The sequence below is a fragment of the Ammospiza nelsoni genome, chromosome 1 (genome assembly GCF_027579445.1).
Source record: "Ammospiza nelsoni isolate bAmmNel1 chromosome 1, bAmmNel1.pri, whole genome shotgun sequence".
NCBI classification, from domain to species: Eukaryota; Metazoa; Chordata; class Aves; order Passeriformes; family Passerellidae; genus Ammospiza; species Ammospiza nelsoni.
Genome location: NC_080633.1, coordinates 47,858,838 through 47,885,706, shown reverse-complemented (window position 1 = coordinate 47,885,706; position 26,869 = coordinate 47,858,838). Strand labels below are relative to the sequence as shown.

At 42.5% G+C, this 26,869-nt stretch overlaps 1 protein-coding gene across 1 annotated transcript in view; it reads right to left on the bottom strand.

Annotated features, from left to right (window-relative positions):
* Positions 1–26,869, bottom strand: part of EEPD1 (endonuclease/exonuclease/phosphatase family domain containing 1) — a 62,978-nt gene that overhangs the window by 20,972 nt on the left and 15,137 nt on the right. The window contains exon 2 of the mRNA XM_059473674.1: positions 8,788–8,839. Within this exon, the coding sequence (XP_059329657.1) occupies positions 8,788–8,839 (52 nt within the window). The remainder of the gene's footprint in view (positions 1–8,787; positions 8,840–26,869) is intronic.

Genomic DNA, 26,869 nt, shown 5'->3' with positions numbered 1-26,869 from the left:
TAAAATCACAGAACCACAAAAATCACGAGCATCCATGCAGCAGTTGTCTGGAGAACTAAACTATGTGCTCATTTGGACTGGATATCAGGTACTGGGCAACCAGGAGTCAATGGCTTCCTGGAACACCTTTTTATGGTTTTGGTTTGTTTTTTGTTTGTGTGGGTTTTAGATGTTTGCTGCTTGTGGGGTTTTTGTGGGATTTTGTTGGGGTTTTAAGTTTGTTTGGGAGGGTTTTTTTTGTTTTTCCTTAGGGCCTGAGGGTTTGGTTTTTTATACTTAATCCTGGATCAATTATTTTCCCATGAAACCCAGGAATCTATTTCTGTGGTGTGGTGTAAAATGACACCACTGTGAATAAAACCTTACTCACCCAGGAACTACCAGGAGGTGACAATGAGTTTATCAGAACCTAGCCCTTAATAGAGAAAGCAAATAGAGAACCATCCTATGAAACATGAGATACAAAAGTGATAAGGAACAGTAGATTATTCACTGACTAAAAGCACCCCAAACAAAATGAGCTCTATCGATTTGCTGTCATCTGAATCTCCTCATCTGCATGCCACCTTCAGCCAGGGCAGAAGAGGAAGGGGGGGAAATGCTCTAATGTAAAAGAGGAACAAATAAAACTGAAAGGGAGCAGGCAAATCCCAATATTTGAATGTTATTAATCAAAGAAAGCTGCTTAAGCATGTAAACTTAGGTCTCCCTCCATCTCATGATAATATCTAGAGGTAATAGCAAGTGAGTTGGGTGTTTTGTGGCTTCATTTCTTTCCTATTGTTGGTATTACTGTTTTCCCCAACTGATTTACATCTCTGCTTAGAGCAAGCATTCTTTCCCATGGTAAGAACACAAAAACAAGGAAGAAAGAAACATCTAATATGACTCACAACCATTGCCAGCCTCAAATATTTATTCTTCCTTCAGGCATTGATTACACTACCCTACAGAACACTGGGCCATCTTCTGTAAAGTTATTTTAATCTGCCTCACCTCCTAATTCCTTTTTTTTTTTTAAATGCTTATTATCTGGAGGACATCTTCCAGGCTGCTAGCACTAAGCCATGTTATTTTACCTTTAAAAATTAAAAAAAAAAAATCTCATACTCCTTTCTTTTTTTTTCAGTTCTAGCTCTTAATTCAGAGGGCCCAATTTGGCATTGATTCCTCTCTGAAACAGCTCATTCTTTATTTATAACTTTCCATGAGTAATAATACATGCTTTTCTCTCTGTCCTTATTAGCATGCCCTCCACAGAGTCTACAGGACTGTCCTTCAACCCTAACCAAAGTTCTGCTCCAACAGATGCCATGGATTCTGGCTTCCCATAGAGAGCATATGTATCACTATCAAAAATTATTTGGGATGATTAAAACACCCTTGATGCTATGTCAATATATTAAAAAAGAAAAAAAAAGAAACAAAACCAAAAAACCACTCTTGCTCGAATTGCTGACTATTCAAAACTGTTCCAGTTCTTTGCACTTGCTTTGCCTTCTACCGTCTTCTAGAAGAAATCAAGGAAAAAGGACTGAGTAAGTCCCCTCTTACTTTTACTACTTACAACCAAACCTTAACACTTGCCAGCACTTATAAACATGTATTTTCTGTTTCTCCTTGCTCTGGAAGTGTAGAGAATGACTTTGTTATTGGGTGAGTTTGGGATAAGACCAGATGATTTACAAAAAATGCCAAGCTGTTGGAACAAGCAATCTCCATACCACCACTGCTCAGAGAGGCTCAGCAGTGCTCTAGGGAAGAGGGCACCTAATAAGGGACAGCATTTTAAGAGAATCTGTGTTCCATGTAGCTCCCTGTGCTGTGTATATCATGGCTTCTAGTGTTTTTGTTATTGAAGTCCACTGATCATCAAAAAAGAGATGGGCAATGCAACTACAGAGAAAAAGCATCCAGCCAAGATCAAAGACACCAGCAATCCTAGTAGATGAAAGCCTGTGCTTCAAGTGCTGCTGACCAAGTGATGATAGTTTGCAGGTGAGGGGCCTGGAAAGATAAAGCAGTCACAGATCCTCCTGCAGAGAGCTACTGAAATCATCATGAACCTGGCCAGAACTGTAAGGACCAATACATGTCCTTAAACTTCCAGCCATCTAGATCCCTCCTAGAGGACAGAAAGGAGGAAAAATATGAAAGGCTGGAAGCAAACACAATATAGCTGCAGTGCTTCTAAGACAATTTAGTAGACATGATAATGCCAAAAAAGGCACCCATTTAGTAAAAAATGTTACAGCATTTGCAGCTCCACTCAGCCAAAAATTATTGCTTTCCAATTACAGCTATTCTTTCCTCCACTCTGAGATTTCATGAGCCCATGGGGTGCAGTCTGAAAAAAAATTAATACTTTGTATTCATGAGTATTACCTGCACTCAGGTAAACAAGCAAGACAATGGAGAAAGGGGGAAACATAGGAAGGGTGTGGGAAAGCAAAAGGGTAAAGTAATAGGGTATAAGGTGAGAAAAAGAATAGAAGCAAAATCAGTGGGATGATTTGGAATAATCTCCTTTTACTCTAAGTGATCAATAACTGACTCCATGGTGGCTTTGAAGGAACAGGGCAGAAGGACTTACATCTGCTGATGAACTCTGCAGAAGTCCATCCCATAGCTGAGAGACCTGACTCCAGCTATCCTCTCTAAAAATGGGGAGCAGGAAAATGAGGCAATGACAGGGCTGGAAGAAAGAGATCAAATGTCCTGATTGAGTCACTAGCCAAGTTGACATCTCCTTTTCCTGATCTCTGAAAGCAAGACTGCTGTTTCCTTTTCTGACTCTAGAGGATATCCAATTGTACGTAATTTTCAAAGGGGCCAACTGCTTTCTGGAAAGGATAGGTATAAGAACAGGCAGTAAATATAACTCCTTTTCAGCAACTAATTCATTTGTTGCAAATCGCCTTATGATCTTTTTTAACCAACAGCCCAAAGCAAGATTGCAAGATAGGGCTCACACTGTACAGAAGGATTATGGCAATTAAAAATATGCACACAAAGACTCAGTCCCAGACTAACTTCATTTCTGGGCTACATTAAAAAAAAAAAAAAATCATCACATCAAATGCACACACAACCACATTTATATCCATGCAAGCAAGATGCGATGTGCCTATGCTTACCCTTGCAAATGAAAACCAGCACCTCTCTTTCAAACACCAAAAAGCTCCTAGGGATAAACTTTCACAAATAAACAACCTGCTCTGCTCAGAGAGGGATTTTATAAAGAACAGAGATTACAATGGGCTTAATCATGATTAAACACTGATCTGGCTCAATCTACTCAAAAGCAGACAAAAGATAAATAAAAACCTCCAGCAGATGCATTTCATACTGGAAATTCTGGAACCTCAATTGACGTCATACTTTTTATGTTCTGATAATATCTGGAGGAAACAGTACACTGGATCAAGAAAACAAAAGCAAATTTTTAGTTAAAATTCTCCATGTGCTGTGTAAAAAGAAGGCGGCTACAGCAGAGAGCACACAGGGCAGCTCAGCATTTTACAAACCTCTTTTTGACTGCAGCTGAAATTGCACCAGCAGAGCAATGCTGCTAAAAGTAAACAAGCACCCCCTTTTTGCCTCATCTTGCCCTGTAAAACTGTGCAACAGCAGTCACTGAATTTCCCCTCACACAAAAGCCACTTTCTGATCAATGGCAGGCATGTTAAATTTCTTCTAGTAAAATAATGCCACTTTCTCAGTACCACCTCAGTTGTGCCTCACTGCTTCCTCATGCAGAGTGTGAAAATTCTGTGTGATGGGAAGGGGCTGAATTTAGCAAATATTTCCCAGATACAGACATCTGGTCTTTCCTATGGGCGAGGAAATCCAGGAAACTGATTCCATATCATGGAAGACAATAGGACTGCTCATGGAGGTGGGAAAAGCCAAAAATGAGCACAGATTATAGACACTGTCTGTTTACAGAGCTAAGTTTTCCATTTAATGCAACAAGGTAAATATGAAGAAAGAGAAATGGCTCTTTAGATGGTGTGGGGGGAATCTACCTGGAGGAGAAGGCTGATCAGAATTTTCTCATTCTATCATCTCCAGCAGAAATTCCTGATGGATGACCAAGTAAGGTTAGACCAGCAGACAGAAGAGAGCCCTTCCTGTATTGAGAATGTGCATGTCTGCTTGCCCTCCAGAGAATTCATTCTGTGCTTCAGCAGCACCAGGTGAAAGACTTTCAATCCCTCTTGATTTGTGACCTCCAAAACTTCTCCAGTGAAGGTGAAAATCCCCACACAGACAGTGCAAGGAGACTGATAATTGTTTTGCTCTTTTCGCTTTCTTTTCACTGACCTCTTGGACATAGCTCACATAAATTAGCAGTCATTCTTATAGGCAGACCTTAATGGTGAAACTTGTGTAACTGACACTGATTTTCAAGCTGCAATTCATTGTCAACTTCAAGAACATCATCCCTTAACAAAATCAAAATTCTCACCCCAATTCCTATTATCCTTCGGCCCACCTAGTGTGTCTCATAGCAGTCTAAGTAGATCTCTTCCAACTCCAGGTAGAACAATCATCACTTTGCAAGTGAATTCCACACTTTACAAACTGCAGATCAGAATCACATGATTTGCATTTCCTAGATGAGAAGCCAACAAACTTCTCTGTGGAGTCAAGTGAACAGTCCTTTGTCATCTTGAGTAACAGCAAATGCATTTACATTTTAATACACAAATAGGAAAATAATGGGTTACTGTTGCTTGCTCACAAAGCAGGCTTACCTTTTAAAAAACTGTCAGGGGATTATTGAATCGTACAAATTATTTATTTTCCTCTATAACCCACCTCTGAAGCAGAAATGAACTCAAGAGCCCCTGTTAACACTTGAAAGATGCAGGAGGAAATGCTTAGAATGCAAAGAATATTTTTATTTTTCTTGTAAGATGGATGACTCTTCCTGCATAACTTACTGGCATCAAGCACTAGTGAGAACAATTACTTTGGTGTACATGCTTGCCTATTGAAAAGGGCTATGAGTTTAAATGCTAAAACAGTAACCAATGAGAAAAGTCACCTGGCCAGGCAGTTCAACCTAATTACTTACACAGATTTATTTTTAAACTATAAAAACAGCATGTTCCTTGGGAGAATTATTTTTTCCCCTTCCCCAAATAAATACAATTAACATTTGGCAAGTAGAATTCTTCTTCTGCAATTAAGGACTTGCCAAAATTAGATAAAGTAAAGTACTCAAACACACAGTGGGGCAAGAGTGCCGCTGGGAGCGTCTCCCCGCGCTGTGCTTCTGGAAGAGGAAGAGATGTTCCATACAGGACTCGGCACCAACAAGCCTGAGTGCCTGTGATACTTCTTCCTAAAGCCTGAGCAGCCTTGAACCCTTGTGGGGACGAGGCTGGCATGGCTGGAAGCCCTCCCATGGCACCTGGCCATCCGTGTTCCTCCTTGCCCTCGGCAAATGCCAGCAGCACTGCTGAAGGGAAGGCACGCAAGTAACACAATCCCACAGCAGCAGGGCAAGCTCAGCAAGGGGGCAGGGGGAAGCAAACACATTGATTTGAAGGCTCAAGGCAGGACAAAATACAGGTAAGCACAGGCTTGGTTTTAAGCTGCCTGCAAGACCACTCACATGGAGCCTGTGCCGGAATGGATCTGACAGACTGTGGCCAAAACAAACACAAACCCACCTCTGACACAGAACTTTCTCCAGGTAAAGGCTCTTGTTCTTCTTATGTGACCTGGTTCACTGAAATAAATTATTATTTTCCCATTCCTCCTAACAGCAGTAAGCGTGGTGCTGGGGCTCAGCTCCACAAGCAGCACCCTGTCTGTGGTGCTTGCAGGAGACTGCGGCACCCCAGAAAAACAAACCAGCTCATGAACAGCATCCAAGGGTCAGTCCAGCTTGTCCCAGTCCTGGACAGGCTGTAATTAAACCCTGGCAATCATGCCTCCTGTTTTGGCAACACAAGGCATTAATGCCACCAGTGTGGTAGATCTTGGGCTTAAAGGGCCATTTTGGCCCAATTTGCCAAAACGTTTGGGTTTAGGAAATTAAACAAATGGAGTCTTTGCGTGACATAAAGCTTCTCACCACACTGTGAGAAGCTTTACGTCATGCAAAGACTCCATTTGTTTAGTTCATTTTCAATAGTCAAGGTGGAAGAAACATTTAAAGACACTTGAGTACCTAAGACAGAACAGCACAAAATCCTTTTCCAGCAAGCAACACCCCAACAGTTCAAGCAAGTTCTCCCAGCCTGCTCCAACAGTCCACTGGCTTCATGTGCCTCCCCTCGCAGTCTGCCTGTGTTATTCATGGCCAGAATAATTTTATGGCACTGCCTCGAGGCCCTGGTTCTCCAGAGACTTGCTGCACATGCATCCAATTTCAACGTGGCTTGATTTCATAGAGCTTATCTGCAGCCCCTAAGTCTGTTCAGCAGGGGGCTGCTGCTCACTCCGGGATTCCATGCAAGTGTCAAAAATATATAAGAACACTTTCAAAACTGGGCAGCAAATTTTAGAAACAAGAAAGTTTCTAAAGTTCAAAACCATCTACAACAGACTGGAAAGTGTCCTACAGGAAAAACAGTTTTAAGTTATCATGTCCATTGCTACTTTAAAAGAAACTTCCCTTTGAAAAACAGAAAAACCGATTTTAGAATAAATATGAAAATATTATCATTTAATAATATTCTGTATTCCTGCAGTATAATGCTGATAAATAATGACTTACAAATACAAAACAAAGCACAGTGTTCTCAAAACCTGACTCTGCAAGCAGGCTGGACAAGGGATTTTGTTCTATTCTGTGGGCTTCTTTCCCCTCCTGTACTTAAAAAATAAAGACAGCAAATTTCTTTGAACTTACATAATTCAAGCCTGTTATTTTCCATGGGGCTAAACTGGCCTTGTAAATTCTTTAAGCTTGGCATTGTATGAAAGCAGATATCAAATATTCAGAGAGCTCAATTTAGAAAGATCATTTTTCTGAGGCTGAGCCTTTCTGAAGAACTTCCTGCAGCGCTTCAGACAATGCCTCAAACTGCCATTCCCACCAGGCTGAGATCACTTAACCTTGCCAGGCCATGTTTTTGGAGGCATTGGGCCAAAGGGAAGTACAGGTCTGCTGGAAAGGTGGGAAGGGTACAGGGTATGAGGAGCCAGAGGATCCAACTGCTGCAAACAATGAAAATTTGCTAAGATCAACCTGATTTCCACAATGAGTGGTTGAGAACCGTGTCTTGTTCATGTGTGAAAAATGACAATGTCTCATGTGTAGTCCTGTGTCACTGCCTTTTATCAAAATCTACCTCTTCAAGTCAAAATCAGAGTTGACAAACACCAGTGAAGAGATGCCCCACGTCACTGTCATATTTTCTGAAAAAATCCCTTTGCCAGGATTTCTTCTCCTGGGAAGCTGAGAAGCCTCCAAGAAAAATGAAAACAATAATTATCTCATTTGCTTCTCCATGTTTTGCTGCTTTGAAATGTGGTTGGAGATTATTTATCCAACATGTGAATTGCTTTTACTTAGTGATCAATCACGGTCAGGCTGTGTCGAACTCTGAGGAGTCAGTCACGAGTTTTTCATTAGTATCTTGTTAAGCCTTCTGTAAGAATCCTTTCTCTATTCTTTAGTATAGCTTTAGTACAACACTCTTTAATATAAGATAATATCATAAAATAATAAATTTGCCTTCTAAGAACATGGAGTCAGATTCTCAATTCCTCCTTCAACCTGAGGACCCAGCAATGACCACAGCCCTGTGTGAATTAACTGGGGTGTACGAAGGATCTTGGTGAAATGCATCTCCAGTCAGTGGCAAAGCACAAGGCTGAAGCCCCCAGCTGCTCTATCTTTACTCATTGTTTCTAGAGTACCCAGCAGAAGCAGCCCGAGCACAGCACTGCAGGACATCCTCCCTCACACAGACAAGGATGTGTCCAAGGCAGGAGAAGGGTTGCTCCTTCCTGCCTGAGCCTTTCCACACTACTCGTAGGTACAGAGGGGCTGCTTGGATCAGGACCAGCTCAATGCCTGCTCTAGGACAGCAGTTTTTCCAACGGGGCTCAGAATCCACTTGTTTTCTTTGCATGCTAAAAGGTCACTCATGCTGCCTCACAGCTGGCTCCTTGCTCTTGAGGTGAAGTTGTTGGTGTAGTAAGTGAGGGTGAGCCACTGGTCCCAGTATGGGCACTGGGAGTCCAGTCCTACTTGCCAGGCCAGAAGAATCATAAAGCAGAAAGAAATTTGGTTCTTCATCCAGAAGCAGGCCATCATAGGACAGTTTGGGTTGGAAGGGACCTTAAAAGATCATCTGGTTCCAGCCCTCATGCCATGCGAGGGACACCTTTCACCAGACCAGGTAGCTCAGAGCCCCATCCAGCCTGGCCTTGAACACTTCTAGGAATGAGGCATCCACAGCCCTGAGGGACCTGTTCAAGTGCCTTCTCACCCCTACAGTAAAGAATTTCTTCCACTTATCTGACCTGAGCCTGCTGTGCTTGCAACACCCTTGGATGAAGAGCAACACTGGATTTATCAGTTACTGATTATTATTAAGCATTGCTTACCCCGAGCTTGCTGTAAAATCAGAAAACACCAAAAGCACACAGTCAGCTTAGACAAAACATTGACCCTCTGCCTTCATGCACTATGTAGCTAGGAAAACATCCTATTCTATGCAGCATGGTATTCCATGAAGTTAGGAAGAACAACTAACACAGAGGGCTTTAAGAGCTTAAATCTGTTATAATAATTGCATTAGATGTATTTTTAAATACCTTTTCCAATGCTTCTCTGTCAGCCAGCTCCTGCACAGCCAAAAGCTTGATACTGTAAGAAAAAACAGAGAGAAAAAGAGAATTAATCACTCTACTGCAAGCATTACAGAAATGGAAGAAACAGCAGAACTGCAGCACTGTTTTTATCCTATCTCTTGAAAAAAGAAATACAAGAAATGCTCATGATGAAACAAAACAAAGCAAGAGAAACAGTGACACTTTGTTTGCCTTGAATTAGCTGTCGCAAGCAGGTTTTTTGGTTTCTAAGTTACAAGCATATCTGAATTTGCCTGACAGAGAAACTGCATCAATCATTACTATTGCAATATCCCAAATTAACACCAAAGGATCTTCTGAATGACAAACACAGAAAATTATTCCAGATATTTCTATCAGTTGTAGTCAACTTTGTTCCTCAGTGTCAACAGGTTTCTATCAATCCCAAAAAAACCATTCCCAGGGATTCACAATATTACATATGAGGTGCAGGAATTAAGACAACCCAGCTCAGAGGGAGAAGAAATTTGAGGGAGAGATGAGGGAAATGTGCACCACCATTTAAAGTTAGGGTAGAAAGGTAATCCTCAATTATTATTCTTGTAATGCCCTTTGTTAATCAATCCCAAATTTCTTCACCTACTGAATCTTTTCTAGGTTTACCTCTAGGGGCTAAATCCTGCACCCTGAATTTCATTCACTTCAACAAGGTTATGAGATTCACTCAAACAGGATTCTACACCTGTCTTGCAACTGTACAGGCTCACTTCCCTTACCCAGTCTTAAACCCAGTCACTTAATATATTATCCTTGAACTCCAGAGGATAATTTCCTTTACCCGTGGTTACAAAAACATTTTTATGGCAACAGAAGAATTAAATGATGCATATAAATATTGTTTAAATTACTCTCACCACCCTGTACACAGACACAGTAAAAAGCCAGTATAGTTAAAAGCTTATATTCAAGAGGGTGTGAATAGTCAACACAGAAGCCTGCCAAAGGATATAATACAAAAAGTTTTATTAGCCTTTCAAATCCTCAGAGCAATACTGCATAATTCTTGAGCATCCACTGACACCTCATATGCTAATTATATACATCCATCCTGCAAGAGCAGCTGGCAAAGCATAGTTTTAGTCCTGTCTTTCTATGGCTTCCCACTGCAGGTATTCACAGCCTAATCCCTAAGCACCAATGTGCTTTCACTTTAATGGACTTCTAGCTTTCAGTGTCTTCAAGGTATCATAAAAAGCCTATACCATATGAATTATAAAATAGCCACAGACAATGAATTTCTAGTCTGCAGAGACTATTATTACTAAGACAAAGAGGGTGGAGATGGTTCAGAAAACAGCAGAAAACAGTGGGATAATCAGAAAAATGAAAAAGGTGTTCCATTAAAGCCCAACCACTGTGGTAGCAGGGGACGTGTGATTTGGTGTTACTGTTTGGTGAACACACTAGGCTGCACACACACAAATTCAGCTGAACTGGAAGGCAGCTAGGGAAAGTACAAAACCAATACAAGGTATTTGTAAACATAATTTTCCTTGCAATTCAGCCAGCATGCAAAATAAAAATGGGCCGGGCAGCAAGCAAAGAAGGCAGTTCCATTTAAAAAACACCTCAGTGCTGTGTCCAACTCAGAAGCAGCCTTAGCTGAGGCACCTTGGAGAACAATAACCCAGGCAGGAACAATACAGGCACAGTCAAGACCTCCCTCTGAATTCGGGAATCACCTCATTTTGAATTACTCACCTCTGTTGCAGTGCATTTGAGAAATACACTGGACAGCTGAGAGGGAGGTAGGCTAACACACACAGGGATGCACTCAGGGTGCTCACCTGGCTGCTGCAAAGGCGGCTTCAAGTCTATGCATACATGGGTTGGGGGTATGCAAATTACTGTTGTCTTTTTCTTTTTGAAGCTAGACTTTCTGATTACTTAATCAAATCAGTCAAGGCTGTGGATGCCTCTACCATTTGACTGATTTATTTCTAGAATGTTATATGTGAGTTATGTGACACTCAATAGCTACAGAAGAAAGATGTAGACTGCCCTAAAAGCAAGTACCACTTTCATTAAAAATCATCATCTCACTGTAAAAACCTACCTTCCTTCCCATTTACACCTGTAAAGCCCCACAAGAACTTTTTCAACTGCTATGTATTTATTTTTTTAAAAGTATCCAGTCACAGAAAAGCAAGTAAGGAAACAGGACGCAGGAATCTTTTTACTTTATTTCGTTATATTATGGAGATGCTGTACCCTTGTTCAAGGTGAAGAAACCATACAAAGGGTTTACCTCTTGCAGAGATACCGCATATGCAGGGTCAGAATCAAATCTCAATTCAAAGCTGCTGCATGATTTGCAGCAACATTGGTTTGATTCCTGGAGAGAAAAAGACTTCCTCTGCTGTTACAAATTAAAAATCAATGTTTGCCCAGTACTTTACTCTTTTCTCCTCAGGTGACACCTGAAAATACCTCAGGTATTTTTTCTTGGTCAAAAGGAATCTGCAAACACAAGAATCAGCTGCAAGATCCTTCTTTCCTTAAAGCAGCATCACAGACACTCTCTCTGTCCATTGCATTACAGCCTGGAAAATTGCTCTTGATAACCAGTTATTTACTGCTATTTCTTCCAGCAGTTTCAAGCAACATTAGTACATGCTACTTTGATGCAATGTCAGCTTGGAAATGCAGCTTCTTCCAAGGCTGCTGCTTTGGGCATTTGATGCTTCAAAAAGATTTCAGGTGCTTATTTAGGCACTACATCAGCAATCTTACAACCACTGAGAGCAGCTCATAAATTCATTTGCTGTTTGTAGCTTTTTGATTCAACAAGGATTTCAAAGGAGATGTGAATACAGACAGTAACTGCGGAAAAAGAGGGGGAGGAATTCTCCAATTAAGAAAAACTCAAATTAAATGCAAATAGTTACCAAAAGCCAAAGCTGAAGCCCAAGCTCTTGCAGTCCACAATACAACACTGAAGTACTACTCTATTTATGTATATCCTTGGCATTATTTCTTTCATCCTCAACCATGTTGTGCAACTACTAACTCATGAAAAACGTTGTAGAAAAGTCATATTTCCCAAAGAAACCTTATGGCTCCTGGAGAGTCTGCTCTAACTTCCCAGCTTTAAAATGTACTGGTTAAGAAGCTGTAATATGAGTAACTATACTGAAAATGCCTCTGCTTGAATATGAAACCCTATTATAAATACCCACTGACTGAGTTACTTACACAATCTATTTAAACAAAGCTATTGAAATTAATATCCTGGCACCCCAGGCACACTGAAAATACTTGAAAACATGCAGTGATCAGGATGAAGGACTCTCCTCCAGCACTGAAAATATGCAAACATGATGTGCTGTCAAGGAAACATGACTCCCTCTTTTTTTGGCCATGGGTGACGCACGGCATTCTCCTCTAAGGGAATTCCTTTTGGTTTCCAGAAGATTAGTCACAGTGCTGAGCAAATGCCTACAGCTTCAACACATTTCTACACCTCAGGGTATCATTGCAATCCTTTCCTCAAAGCCTTCCTACTCAAAAACAAGTAGCATTGGGTTTCTCTTTTTAATCCCACGTACCCAGGAGTAATTTAAGTCATTCTGGCATTCTTTTGCAACGCTGCAAACTTGCAGATAGGTCCCTTGCCTGCTGATGGCTTCCTGTTCATCCTGAGCCATCAGGACCACATTTAATTTGCACTGAGCTTCACTTCCCAGCTTGAATTCATATTGCCCACAAAACCCCACCTGCTCTTGCAGTGGGGAATGTTGGGGCTCTCCTAAGAAACACTAGAGGGTCATTTGCCTGCAAACCAGTGAACCTATGGCTCTGCAGCAAGGCAGATGGGATGGTCTGAGACTGCTGCACAAGGCAGATCCCAGCTCCATCCATGCAGAATGCACCTCAGGTCTTTACCTAAGGAAGAGAAGCTGCTTCCTCCAAAATCAGTTTGAAGGGGTAGGAAGGTATTTAGAGTTACAGTCCATTTCTGGACCACCCCTGCACAAAACTAGAACTGCAGCCATTACAGACACAGGTCACCTGGCCGCCACTGTCAAGAGAGAGGGTCCCCAGAGCAGAGCATCAGTGAGCACAGTGACCTATTTCTGCTGAGCTGAGCACAGCATGGAGCTGGTAATTTTGAGGAAAGGGAAAAGAGGAGAAAGTGAGGAAAATGTGAAGCATTAAGTTCAGCAATCAGAGACTCAGTGAAGTGTTTAAGTGAACACTTGGCCTCAGTATGGTGCCCTACAAAAGCTCAATTACATACCTTTGCTCGAGGCCTGAGTTTTTCTACAACTCTAGTGCTTTCTATCAGCCAGTGCATAAGCCTAAAGTTAACAACATTGAGAAATGCCATTTGCCTTCTCTTGCTTTTCTGTCGCCTTCTTCAGCATACAGCTGCACCAAATCTTGCTTCAGCTACTCACAGACATTATTATAAATAGCCCATGCAAAAACCACTCAATCCCAAACCATTTTGAGCAACATAAAATAATTCCTTTCTCCCATGCCTCTAGTCTACATACTCTTCCTCTTTGCTCTTGAGATAAGATCCCACAAACATATTATGGCCCATGGTGAAGTTTTAGGGAACACTTATATATCTAAGAGTAGAGCATGAATGCATGTAACTGAAGTGTTTACTGACAGACACATATGTGTTAGCTAGTTAACAAAAAGAACAGGACAAAACCACTTGGGCCACCAAATTTGTATGTCAAAATTGTATCTGCAAACCTACCCAAACTGGCCTTGCTCCTAAATCTATTCTGCTCTAAGAGATGGGCATGAAATGTGAGAGTTGGACTAAAAAAAGAAAAAAAAAAATGCAGCTGAGCTGTGCTAATGGTACCTGGAAGGGAGCACTCTCCATCAACTGCCTGCTCTCCCCATTCCTCACCTTAATCTCCACTTGTGCTGTTGAAAGGGCACACTCATCACCATTCACAGTCCCTGTTTTTCCTTTGGCATTGCTGGATGATGGGGCGAGTAACTATAAGGATGGGGAAGCACCCCATGCATGTATGTGTTCCCTGTGAGGGCTGTGGTGGTCCCTGCTGCCCCAGCTGTCAACAGCCTGAGGTTAAGGGCTGTGATTAACTCTTTTCTGATTGTTTTAAGCATAGTTAGATGCTTAGAGAAATAGATGGAGAGCAGGGAAAGCTAACAGCCCAAAAGTGGCAAACACAGATAAACACAGATCTTGCAGATCCTTGTGACTTAAACAGGTGTGAGGAGATGTGGGGGGGAGTGGTGTGTGTAGAAAGGGTGGGTTTGGGGTTTTTTTTGGTTTCTTTTTTTTTTTTTTTTGCTGTTTGGCTGTTTGTTTTAAATACAAACCTGCTGCTGGACCTTGTTGCTAATGACTAATGGGACCCAGGCTTCTCTTCCCAACTCTGCCTGGCCCTGTGATGAATACCTTGCACAAGGGTAGGTCAAAGAACAGGCTCCCACCAATAGCACCAAGAGCACCGAGCAGACTAAGTTTAACACAGTGAGATGATGGGAAGCAAGTCTGAGCACGCTGGGGCTGCAAAGGGATCTGTGGCACTCAGTTTTTGGGGCTGCCCACGCCGACCAGGGCAATGGGTCACCTTAGTGGGATGCCTTCACAGTGAAGGAGCAACTTTTAAGGCTTTCATCAATGCATGCACTGTAAAAATACATCTTATTTTTGCTGGCATATCCCATTTACAAAGTAGTCATTTCCCCCCAAGACCCTGTTTACTCACACCCCCATAAAAACAAAAGCAGAAGGAGGAAAGAAAAGCATGCTCAATGACTTTCAGCCTCGTATACTTCCTTCATCTACCCCTGTGAAGTTGGATGAGGAAAAAATCCCCAGTTTCTCCTTTTCCAATAAAAGCATCTGCATCTTCTCAATCACTCCTTAAATGGAAGGAAAAACTGTGTCCAGTGCCACATCTTAACGGCTGCTGGAAGCCACCAGAGAGTTTCTGAAGTCAGCTTAAGGGCTTGGATGGGAATACCATGCCATATTGCTTTGGGAGTAACTGCCAGCTAATGACACAACAAAATATGTTGGAAGATTCTCAGGAAAAAATGTATCCACAGTAAGAAGAAATAATGATAAAATCAGGGAGCTGCATTTCCTACATATTAAATGTATTTATATTTATCTATACTATAGATACACATAAAACAGATCATATACATGTTATATATAATTTTTAAAACATTCATATATATACACAACTATAAAATAGGTGAATTTATTTAGGCTACTTTTTTTGCAGCTCCCTCATTGGGATGAAAGCAGATACTCTTCAAAGTCTAGTCATTGCTGATTTGCCTGCAGCATGGTCTGAAACCAAAAAGCAGATCAAGGCACTGCAGTTGGAAAGGGAACCAGGAGTAAATGGAAGGAGCAGAGAAGCCAAAATCCATCAAGCAAATTGGCAATGCAGTGCAGGCCACACAAACACTCCCACCCTGACGTTTGCATTCACGGATGCTATTACATTATGTGAGTGATTGAAGTATTTGTCACAGGGAGAAAGGAAACTGTAACGGAACTAGAAGAAGGAAAACATGAATTATGGATGGTTACTACTGAGAGTTGAAGGGGGAGAACAAGCAGCATTACAAGGCAGGAGGCAATTGAAATAGTTAATTTCTTTCTTTTCCTATTTCAGTGGTGCCCTGGATTCAGGGATGCTCTCCTTGTGCTGTTCTCTGCCCCAAATTTGCAGCAAAGCCATCCCTTTGCAGGACCTATGAACTTTGCACTGAGTATCTGATATATGTTCATGTGATGCTGTGGTGTCAGTGCAGCTGTATCATTGCAGGGACAGAACGATGATTCATAAACTCTGAGCATTGTGCATACCCAAGGCATGAGAGAAAAACCAAAAAGGCTGCGAGAACAGCAACCTTCTTCCTAGACTTCTGGAAGGGAATACAACATTCTCACAATGACCCAAACCACAACCAACTGCAGGAAACACGTGAATGATCATGTATGATGAAACCTGGAAGCCTTCTTGACCACCTCCTTGGAAACACCCAACCCAAGCTATTTCCAAATGGATGAAATCCATGCTGCTGTGCATACAGACTTCCACTAAATCAGTAAGCAGAGCAGGTCACACTCAGCAAAATTAAGAGGGGAGCTGCTCAAAACTCAGAGAATCTCTGCGAGGCTAAAGAAACATCACCCTTATCCATCTACCCAGAAAAGGTGTCTCCTGAGTTGTGAGGCAGTGATGCTTTATCAGGACACTTGTGCAAATTCTGGGAGGTTCTATCAGAGAGAGTAATTTAGGAGCAACTGGGAAGACTCCCATTTACCTCTTTTTCCACACAGAGGATCAGATCTTGAGCCTAATTGTTTCCTTTTTTCACGTGAGGGGGGAGAAGACAGGGGGGAAGAGACTTTCTACCTGTATAAAGTCTCTCAGAAGATTCCCTCAAACTTTAACACTAGAGGAAGTGCCAGAAGGGTCATCCTTTGGGTGCATGCAATGCACATGTAAATACTGTTCTTTCTTTCATTAGTAGGTTCATAAATCTGCATTTGAGGTGCAGAGTACCTTGAAGTCTCAAGCACTGTGCTAACCGTACTTTTCAGAAACACTTGATTAAGTTAGAGGCCATCCTATGGCCTTTTCTCTTGATATCCTGTTATTACTCTTTTCTGTCCTTCTCCAATTCGGTCTCTGCAAACTGGTGCAATGCCAAGAGAGTGGCAGCAGTTAGAAAAGTAAAAGTCAGGGAAGACTTCCAAGGTCCTCAGAAGAAATGCTGGTTATTAAGGGCTGGGATACATTGCACTTGATTGAACAGAATCAAAGCTGATTCCTGAGAGGCAAAGGTTAATTAGGCAAATGGCTCAAAAGGATCAATCTGTTCTAACCCATTATTTGTTGATTTTTTTTTTTTAATTTTAAAAGAGTTTAAAATAGACTAGGCAGCTGAAAATATGTCCCAAATTCCCAAATGCATGAGATGAAACCACAAAAGGCCTGAGACTGCCAGGAACATAATGACTACAAAATAGTAACCTAATGAATAAAGAAACAGTAAATCAAATACCTATATTAAATTATACTAAACACAGCAATCTTGTCCATGCATAAATACTACCAGGAACCAATTACATAGTGGCAATGCAGCTGAACTCCCAAAATCATTCAAAACTCAGGGTGACAGTCCAGCAGGCTTCTTTGTCACCACCTCCACTGATTGTTCCTGTGACAAACACTTCACTACATGATAATTCAGGCAACAGAAGAGAGTACTACTGCAAGTGTCTCTGTGTATGTGTGTTATATTTAGGCACAAAAAATTACACCAGTTGTTGCAACTCCCTTCTGCCAGACAGCAAACCAAAATCAGTTCCCTGCATTAAAAACAAAAGGGGGGGAGTTGCCTTTTAATTCATATAATGATAAAATGCACTTTTCCTCCTCAGTATTTAATTTCTTATCATATTTAGCTAAGAACAATAATGTCTTCATCCAAACCAGTTCACCTTATGCTCAGTTGTTTTGAAGTTGGGCAAAATCCTTCATATAATGCCCACAGTCACAGGATTTTAATTTTTAATTTTTCAAAAGATGCCTTTTTTCCTTATAATTCTGCAGGAAGAGAAAGACTCACAGAGAATGTTGTGTCTGTGGCAACATTGATTTCTTCTGAGTCATTAAACTGGACATGAACAGCTTATTTAACTTGCACTGAATTATTCAAATCTGTCCAATAAGGGAGGAGAATCAACACTGAAAACAAAAATTTAGAAGGTCATAAAAATCAAAGGTGACTTACAGCTTCCAAATATAGGCATTATATTATAGTGTACGTAGTCTCTGGCATTTGGCTCTTTTTCTGGATTTTCTGAATCATTCCTTGCTGGGGTAGAGTCTCCTAGTTCCAGAAACAGCACCTTTTCCCACCCAATCCTGCCTTACTGCAGCAGTGGAAAAACTGAGTAGTCTCTAGTTAAATAAATGGATATGCTTGGAAAGGGCACACCACCACACTACCATTCTGCCATGAATTACAAAGCTTCCAGCAAAATTATGGGGCCTTGGGATGCAAAGTGGTTATTTGGGATTCTACTTGAAAAATATGCTTCTGTGTCCCTGCAAAATAAAATGTGATTTGAAACAGCCCACGTCCCTTTCTCCGCTAGGTACGTGAACCATATGCCATCAAGCTGTCATGTGAAAGCTTGTCATGGCCCTTTATTCAGCCTCAGAAACCCAAGGCAGTATTACTTTGCTATATATGCACAGCCTCATCTCAGAGAAATGAGTTTACACAGTGAAAGGCAGTTTGCTTTGCAAAATACTTGCTCAAGAGCAATGATGCAGCCTTATGGTAGTACAACTACGATCAGCTGGTAACACCTGAGTGCCACTAAGGTTTATCCTGATGTTGTGCAAAGAGTATTGAAGCTTCCTGGCTGAATCTGGATACAGAACTCTGCAGGTTTTTACACCACACTCTTAAGAAAGAGACTGACCCTCAAGAGCTGGCTCCTACCTCGAAGAGGCTGGCGAAGCGCCACAGCCATTGTGCATTTCATATGCGCATCTTTTGCAGAAGACTTCATGCCAAAATGGAATTGTTTAAGTGGTGGAAGACACTGAACACTGGATATTAAAACATAAGAATGTACATAAGAAATGCTCCAAGAGACCCTACAAAATTACTGAGAGGCACTGTGATGAGGGAAAAGGAGAAACCAAGAGCAGTGCTTTGGTCAAGCACTTTTCTTCATGGCTCTTTCATGAGCAGCTTATCTTGTCTCACAAATTCAAGGACATTTTGACAAAAAGGCTAAAATGAAGTGCATCATTATAACAGGTGGGAACAAAGCAGAAACTGCATTAGCAGACAGCCTGTATGTTTTAGGGACTTCCCACTCTGTGGCCAAAAGCCAGCCCACCTGTATTCCTAGAGTGGAGCTTGGGAAGCTGGTGACAAGACCTTGACACCAGTGTTCTGCAAGGGCAAGGGGCAGGCATCCAAAGACTTGTCAAGGTGACTGAGATCTTGTTGCCGTGAAAGGGGGGAAAGTGTGGGTTTAACAAGATAACACTCATGCATTATGCCTCCAACAAAAGTCTCCAGAGCAGGCCTAGCCTAACGTTATCGAGTCTGCATGTCAACACAGTGCAGCGTCAGTCAGCACAGCCATCTGCTGCTCCACACACAGGAATGGCGTCAGGACCCACCGCCAACAACTGGGGTGCTCTCCTTACAGCATCTATCCCAGATGGTGAAGGAAAGGTCACAGAAATGAGAATTCCTCAAAACTGTCACTCAGCTAGCCCACGCAAAGGTTACTGAAAACAGAGCACCCAAGCTTTGAATGAACATGAATACTCACCCTCCTAAAACAGAGGTCAATTGCACAGTCCAAAACAAAAAGTGAAGAAATGGAAAACTGTGAAGAGGAGCAGGCCAGAGGCAGCAAAGGCAGAAAATCAGTTTTGCATACCAGTGAAGATGATACTCCTCCATCTTGCATGCACCCAAGCCTTTAAATGTCAGAAAAGGCACAGAAAACATCTCAGCCTTCTGTCAGTCTTCACTACTATTTACAAGTGGTGTTGATCTTAAGCCATAAAGAATTTTGTTTACACTGATGTAACACTACACTCCTGCGTTGCCAGAAATGCAAAGAATATTGTAGCCAGAAAACACCAGTCACCCAATACTGAGGTTGCATCTGCAAGAGCCCACAGAAAGCACAAATTAGATAAGAAAACTACCTGTCAAATAAGGGTAAGAAGTTAAAAGCCTTCTTTCCAAGAGCTAATTAACAAAAGTATCCTATCAGCTTCATCTACAACATCACATGATACTGCATTAGAAAAGGGAATTTAGCTTATGGGGCATTTGGAGTGCCATTTATATAACTTTAACCCAAATAACAGAGCAGACAGTCTATCAGTCCAGTTGTTTTGTACTTCAGTAATGACTTTGAAGTGTGATGAGGGTTATGTGAAGCTTAAGCCTCTGGTTAGCCAAAAGCCACAACTGCATATAGCCTGTGCTCCAAGTATCAGAGTACCACGGAAAGGTTGGGATTTAAACCTCCCGTGGATGCATCACATAGCTGTAACTCTAATCCAGGAGCAAATGCAATCTGTCCTCAGCTCTCAAAGTCAGAAAAACTGGCTGAGTCGACACTCTCCCGGCCAACAGCTGTCCTCAAACCAGCCTCTGCTCAGTTTGCTGACAGACATACACCAAGCAGAAGGGACAGACCATGCAAAAAGAAAGTAGAAGCAATGCAAACATGCAGGCAGGCAGACTATGGCCTATTTCCACAGGCTGCTACCTTTCACTTTTTGCACTGCATCTGAGAAAATTCCTTGAGACTGTGTGTGGCAAAGAGAAGACACTTCTATTAACCAAATCCTGTGTTCCTGTCTCTAGAGTACTGCAGAGCCACAAACACAGGAGCATTGGTCAAAAGAGACCATTTGATGCAGCAGTGTCCTCAACGCAGGGCTACCATGAGGTCAGCTGTAGTCTTGAAAACCTCTAAAACACTAAGACACCATGACCTTGAGATAACATCTTCCAGTGCTGCACCAGCTTCTGACTGAGGAAGCTTCTTTTAATGTCTGTTTTAAAGATCCCAAACCAACCAACTGCCCACTTGTAAAGCAGGGCAGGTTATTTTACCTGCAGTGCTGAGCTATGGGCTACCATTCAAGCTTCACAAGGTCAGTGACACAGCTGAGTTTCTTCAGGATCTTCTGGATTCAAGGGCTACCATCTGCTACAGTGGCCACTCCCTCAAATGACACACTCTTATACAGCATAATAACTTATTACTCATCATAAAGGATAATTATCCTGCATGGCAAATATCTGCTGCCACAAACGGTCTTTGTTGACAGAGGAACAGGTTTATCTTACCAGATACAGGGGTCAAGTAATGTTTTTCTTTCCCCTGCCCCAACAGCAGCTTGTGCCAGATTCTTTAAAGACACATGGTAAGGATGGCAAAGGGTTTTTCCACTTTCCCTGCTGCTCTCATCTCTCATAACAGGATGTCACCTCTGTCCACGTAAGCATCTCATCTGGTGGTTCCCAGGCTCTCTGGGCTGCAGCCTGCTGTCAAGATTGAAGCTGCCCTCCACAGCAGATGACATGCTGTTGTGAAATATTTGACCAAAAGATACACAAAAGGGATGTCTCACCAACGACGAGACCACAGTCAAATCAGTCACACCCCAGGAATGAGGTAGGTGGAGGGCAACTAATCCTTTATTTGAGCTCCTGCCTAGTCCTAAACTGTGTGGCATTTTCTGGCTTGGGTTTATTAATGTGCCATGTTAAAAGTTTCCTTGAATAAAGCACAGCAGAAGGTTTTTCCCCTTGTTGTATAATGTGCTTAGCAAACAGCACAGTTGAGTTACTTTACATTCACTTATCACAGCAGCCTCTTTGTTCTAGTATCTTATGACTTTGAGATCAGGACAAACTCCATCAGTTAAGGAGCCTCATTAAAGTGATCTATTTCTCCTAAAGAAGAGGAAAAATCTTAAGTTTCTGTGATGGAAGTTATCACTGGGAGTTTTAAATTGTGGAATACTTGTATGTGGAAGAGTAAGTTTCAAATCAAGAGTGTTATATGTGTACACACACAGAAGCTTATACTGCCTGTGATAATTGGCACTGTTACAAAAGCAGATCTTTTGGTCAATGTCTGCACAAACACTGTGCACAGCAGCCTGCCTAGTAAACGTTTCCCTGCAGCAGAGGTCTGTGTGCAGAAGCATGACAGCTCACAGTTTCCCCTTGGTCCAAAGGAAAAGCCATGTCCTGTGGAAGCTCAAGAGGAATGCCATCAAAGTGGAGCCTCCTGAAACTCCAGGTGAATGGGCAGAACAGCAACGAAGCCAGAACCCCATGTAATTCCTAGAGCACTTCCTACAATTTCAAGAGCATGAATCATGACTTTATAGCCAACAGAACCCCTGCATTTGTCAGAGTGTTCAAACAAATAAAAAGCAAACAAATGAGAATTAGTGTCAGTCTCCAAGTGCCCCTGAATTTGATAAGGAATAGTACAGCACAGCTGAACAAGGCAGGCAGAGCAGCATCATGCTGAAACACAACAGCACTGCCCAGGCACCTGCTCCCAGTGCCAGCACCAGGACCATGCTGGCCACATCCACCCTCCTGGGGTGACCCCATGGCAGGGCTCCATCTCCCTCACTGGGCAGCAGGACTGATCAAATGCCAGAGGTGACCACCCAGAAAACTCACCCCATGGCATGTGCCCACCACACAGCAGCTCTCCTGCCTGGGTAATTTCAAGTTAATGTCTCCATACACCATTCCCTGTGGACTTGCACATGCTCTACAGAGGCAGCAAGCAGTGATGGCCCAAATAGCCAAGGCATAGTCTGGCTGGCTGTCTCCTGCAGCTGCAGACAGCATGGTCTGAGCAGTCACCACTCCTGCTCAGCAAGCTGTATTCAGCAGCTGGTTAAGTGAAGCCAATTTACTTGGCAGACAAGAAGCTCCCAGATTAACCTGGATCAGCTCTGGGTGCTGAGAAAGAGTAACAAGAAGCTAGCAGGAGATCTCAGGGACATGTGCTGCTTCTTCTTCACAGATCAGAGTGTGCTTGAAGCCACAGAGAAGTGAGTGCACTCATCCAGCATCGTGTCAGAGACGAGGTGGGACAGACCCAGAGTGGCTACAGTTCCCAGCCACAGTCTACTCCACTTAGACCACCTCATGTTGTAGTTCCTCATTTAGGCATTTTACAGTGCAGGAATGCATACATTTATATAAGTGCTAATTATATCGTGTACAGGGCTCCTACTTCCCACTTAAGGACAGCATTAATGCATTATTCACTACTTCAGCATTTACTCTTCACCATTTGGATGATTCCTCTGATTTTTGTCATAGCCCCCCTTCCTCCTCCCTGTCGCCCCCCACAGTTCAGTCAAATAGCTCCTAGCTAGAATCTTGATTACAAATTGCAAGCCCTGGTTTTCAGAGGATTAATTATGGAGGCAGAGGAAAAACCTGGTGGATGACAAGTGGTAGTTTAGAAGCCCAGGAGAGCAACAGGAAGTGTCAGTCTTCTTCTCAGCAAGGCCCTGTTAAGCAACAGAAGTCTGTTTCTTTCTCAAAGGGCATCAAATAAATCCCCAAACACTGAACAGCTGCAGCTTAATCCTACATGACCATATGCTGTTTAAAAAAGAAGCCAAAATAAATAAAAACTCAAACCAAAAGCAGAACACCTAAGAAATCACAAAGGCTGGGAGGATGTAAAGGGGCATTAATTTTATTTCAGAGCTCTCAACAAACACTAATGTCTGCAAACGGTAACAACTGCTGCAGTGCACAGCCAGCATGCAGGTATGTAACCAGTTACAATAAAAAGTTGTAGAAATTACTATTACATAAATTACAGAGGACTGCATCTATGGAGGAATTCTATTTAACCAGCCTGCTAGTATCCACTAAGAAAAAAAGGAAAGATTTAAGGTCTAAAGAAAAGAGGACTTGTCATATCTGCTTTACCAGATGCATAATAGTGGACAATAAACACGATTCTGCTGTGTCAGCTTTGTCACCAAAGGTTTTTCTTTAGAGAGCGTACAGGTAAACTTAAAAGTAAAATCCCGAATCCTTCTAATTTTAAAAGACTGTGAGCTTGTTGGGGATTAAAAAAAAAAAAAAATCTTTTTAAAGCTCTTCAAAGAGCCATGGAAAGGAGATTTTGTTAAACACATGATTCTCAGCATCTTCTTATTTGTGCTACACAGTGTGTGCAGGGCAAAGATTTAAGGCGCTTTGCCTGTGAGTGGATGCAGCCTGCCATGAGCTGCAGCAGTGTGCACTGCCTGAACTGAAATAACCCTGCACAGGCAGGGATCCAGCCAGACATCTTAGGGGTTACTAGGATTCACACTGAAAGAGAGGAAACACTGACTCTCACTCCCTCTCACTAATAAAAATAAAAATTGCCAAAGGCAGCTGTCTCCACATGGTTAAATTCAGCTGGATAGTATTGGGTTGGGATTGCATTGCCACAGGACTGAGTAAGAGGAAGTTCTCTTATCTCCCTTGGTTAAGCAAAACCAGCATGTCTTTTTTGCTTTACAGAGAAAAGAGAAAAATAGCACACACATGACACAGCCTCTCTACTACTGTAAGGGAAAGAAGTTCCTGATGTTATGCAAGTCCTAGCAGTGTAAGAAAGGTTAATAGAGTTTACTGAACTTTTAATAGGGCATAATTCTAGCATACCTGCACAGCATCAAAAGGTGATTTCATTCCTTTTCCTGTTTATTGCTCCATAACTCAAGGCTCAGAAAGGAGAAGTGGTTTGGAGGCAGAAGCCATTTCTCCTTTCCATTCACCTTGGCTAAGCATTCCAGGTTTTTGCAGATGTGCAGCACACATTAAGAGTACTGAAGCTTCCAGACACATTAATCACTTCAGTGGGACTGATGTTGGTTTGCAGTCCAGGTGGCCAGGATACCCAGAAGAAGGAAAGCCTCCACATCCACGTGTTCTCCTGATGAAGGGGAGTCCATGGAGCAGCAGCTGGGAAGGTACAGTGCCCCACCAGGCTGGCTCCTCTCATACACAATGTCAATCAGGCCCTTGGGGCTCCCTGAATCTTTATCTACAGCTGAACTGCCTGTGGTCCCTTAGAGGCTCACCAGCTTCACTAGCCTAATCAATAAAACACTAAGCAAATGATAACCCTGCTGTGGCATATACATATAAGCCAGTAAGGAAAATCACAACTGTTTCCCCAATGCCTGAACCCAATATTCAGGAAAAGACTGGCCATGTCACAGATGATGAAAAGAGAGCAGGTACAGCAGCAGTCAGTCACTTCACTGAATAAAAAATCCGACTGCAAGATGGCAATTCTGGCATCTCAGTAAGGTCACCATTAAGCAGCACCATCCTTGGGGATAGGAGCATAAGGAAACATAAAATGAGCCCTAATGGAGCAAAGAGGTAGGATGGGTCTCTGGGTGACGCCATAGATCATAGTCAACCTCTTACCAAGGATGCTCAGCAAGGCAATGATGACAAGACTGGGTGGTCTCACTTGGAGAGAGGTACAAATGACCATGTAGAGACACAGGAGGACGAGGAAAGAAGCAGTACCCTTGGGGAAGAAAGGCTACAGAGGCTGCAGTCATGCCTTCCTCTTTTAGGAGAACATCGGGAGGAGATCACAACATACGTTACATGTCTCATGATATAAGCACAATGCTAAGGACAGCTTTCCCAGAAAAGTGGGGTAGAAGAAGGGAGCAGAAAGGAGAATTTTAAATTGTCCTTCTCCTCTTCAGAGAAAAGCACAAATAGTTCAGGCAAAAAAATTACACATTTTAGTAGTCAGCACGGGCAGAAGAGGCTGAGCTAACACTGGAACAGATCTTCAGCAGTGATGCTACTCCCTTCATTCAAAAGGATGGCAGGGTGCTCTTCCCAGAGCCTGGGTCACTACAAAACCTCCCACCAGCTGAAGTTTGCTGACCACAGCCAGAAGCAGAGAGATAACCTGTTCAGATGAGCAAGCAGGGACAACTTGTGCGTGCACAGATACAAAGACAGCGTGCAAAGGGAGTTTTGTTACACTATGAGGCAGAACCAACACTTTGTTGGGATCACACTACCCCTCCTCTGGCAGGAAAACATGAATTAGTTAACATTGCCACAAACCACCACTTCACAACCAGCTCTGCACTGAAGAAATCCCTCACAAGGCAAACCATCTGATTTCCTAAGTCAGCAAAGCCAGCATGCTGGGCTTCTGATTTCCTCTTTGCCCTACCCCCATCCCAAAACACAATAATGCTTTAAAGCCCTCTTTCAAGAAGGGAAATACCCTTCCTGTCTACAGGATGTGAGGTAAAGGGATGTGGGTTAGCTGGAGGAGGTGGAGCAATGTGTCTCCGACGGCTGTGCCCTTTACGTCACACCAGGATGTGACCCAAAGCTCACAGTGGCAACCCATAGAATCAGAGAAATGTTTAGGCTGGAAGAGACCTGCAAGATCACCAGCTCCAACCATTAACCTGACAGCAGCAAGTCCATCACTAAAAGTGCCCCTAAGCACCACATCTGCACATCCTTTAAATACCTCCAGGGCTAGCAACTCAACCCCTTCCCTTGGCAGCCTATTTCAATACTTGACAGCCCTTTCAGCGAAGAAATTTTTCCTAATATCCAATTTAAGATCATGCATATCATTGTGGGATTTGACTGACTATCCACCTCCCACTTTAGCTGTCCAGTCTCCCAGGAACACAGCCTTTTCTACAGGACATGCTCTGAGGGATGAAAGCAAAATGTGTGAGACCACAGATCACAACAGACCTGCAAAGTTGTTAAGTGTAGCTCTAAGTTAATTCTGCTATTTTTTCAGAAACTATCTTCACCATTTTTCACTATTCCTAAGAGGAAAAACTTGAAAGTTAGAGCCTGACACTGCAAAGGAGGCTCCAACATCTATTTAGGGAATAGATAGGACCCACCAGAGATCCACCATTAATTTAGGGATCCCAGTCATGCTGGCTGGTGCTCATGGCTATAGATGTTTCCAGGTTCTCATCATATGAAGAAAACCTGAAAAAACCCCAGCTTCAATCCCAGCTTCCCTCTCCTTAAATATCTCCTTCAGTGCTCCAAACACACACAGCTAATAACATCAGAAGGAGCAGCAGAGTGAACAGTAGCACAGCCAGATGTACCAAAAGTTCTAATTTCACCTGAGCTCCTGACCTGCTAGAAGGCAGGAAAAGGTGACAGAACTTAGCTGGAATAAATCCCCTTTACTCTTCTTTCCCTTTGGACCGGTGAATGCCTTGAGGGATGTGCAAAGTCTTTTGGAGCCGCACCTTCAGGCCACCATCTTATAAATGACACAATCCAAATCTCCAAGGTCAAATCCCTGCACTGAAAGATGCCCTTGTAAAGACATCTGAATATTTCTATTTATTCATTACCTTGTTCTCTCTCTCTCTGCTTGTATCTGGGTTTGGGGAAAAAAAAAAAGCCACTTCAATAG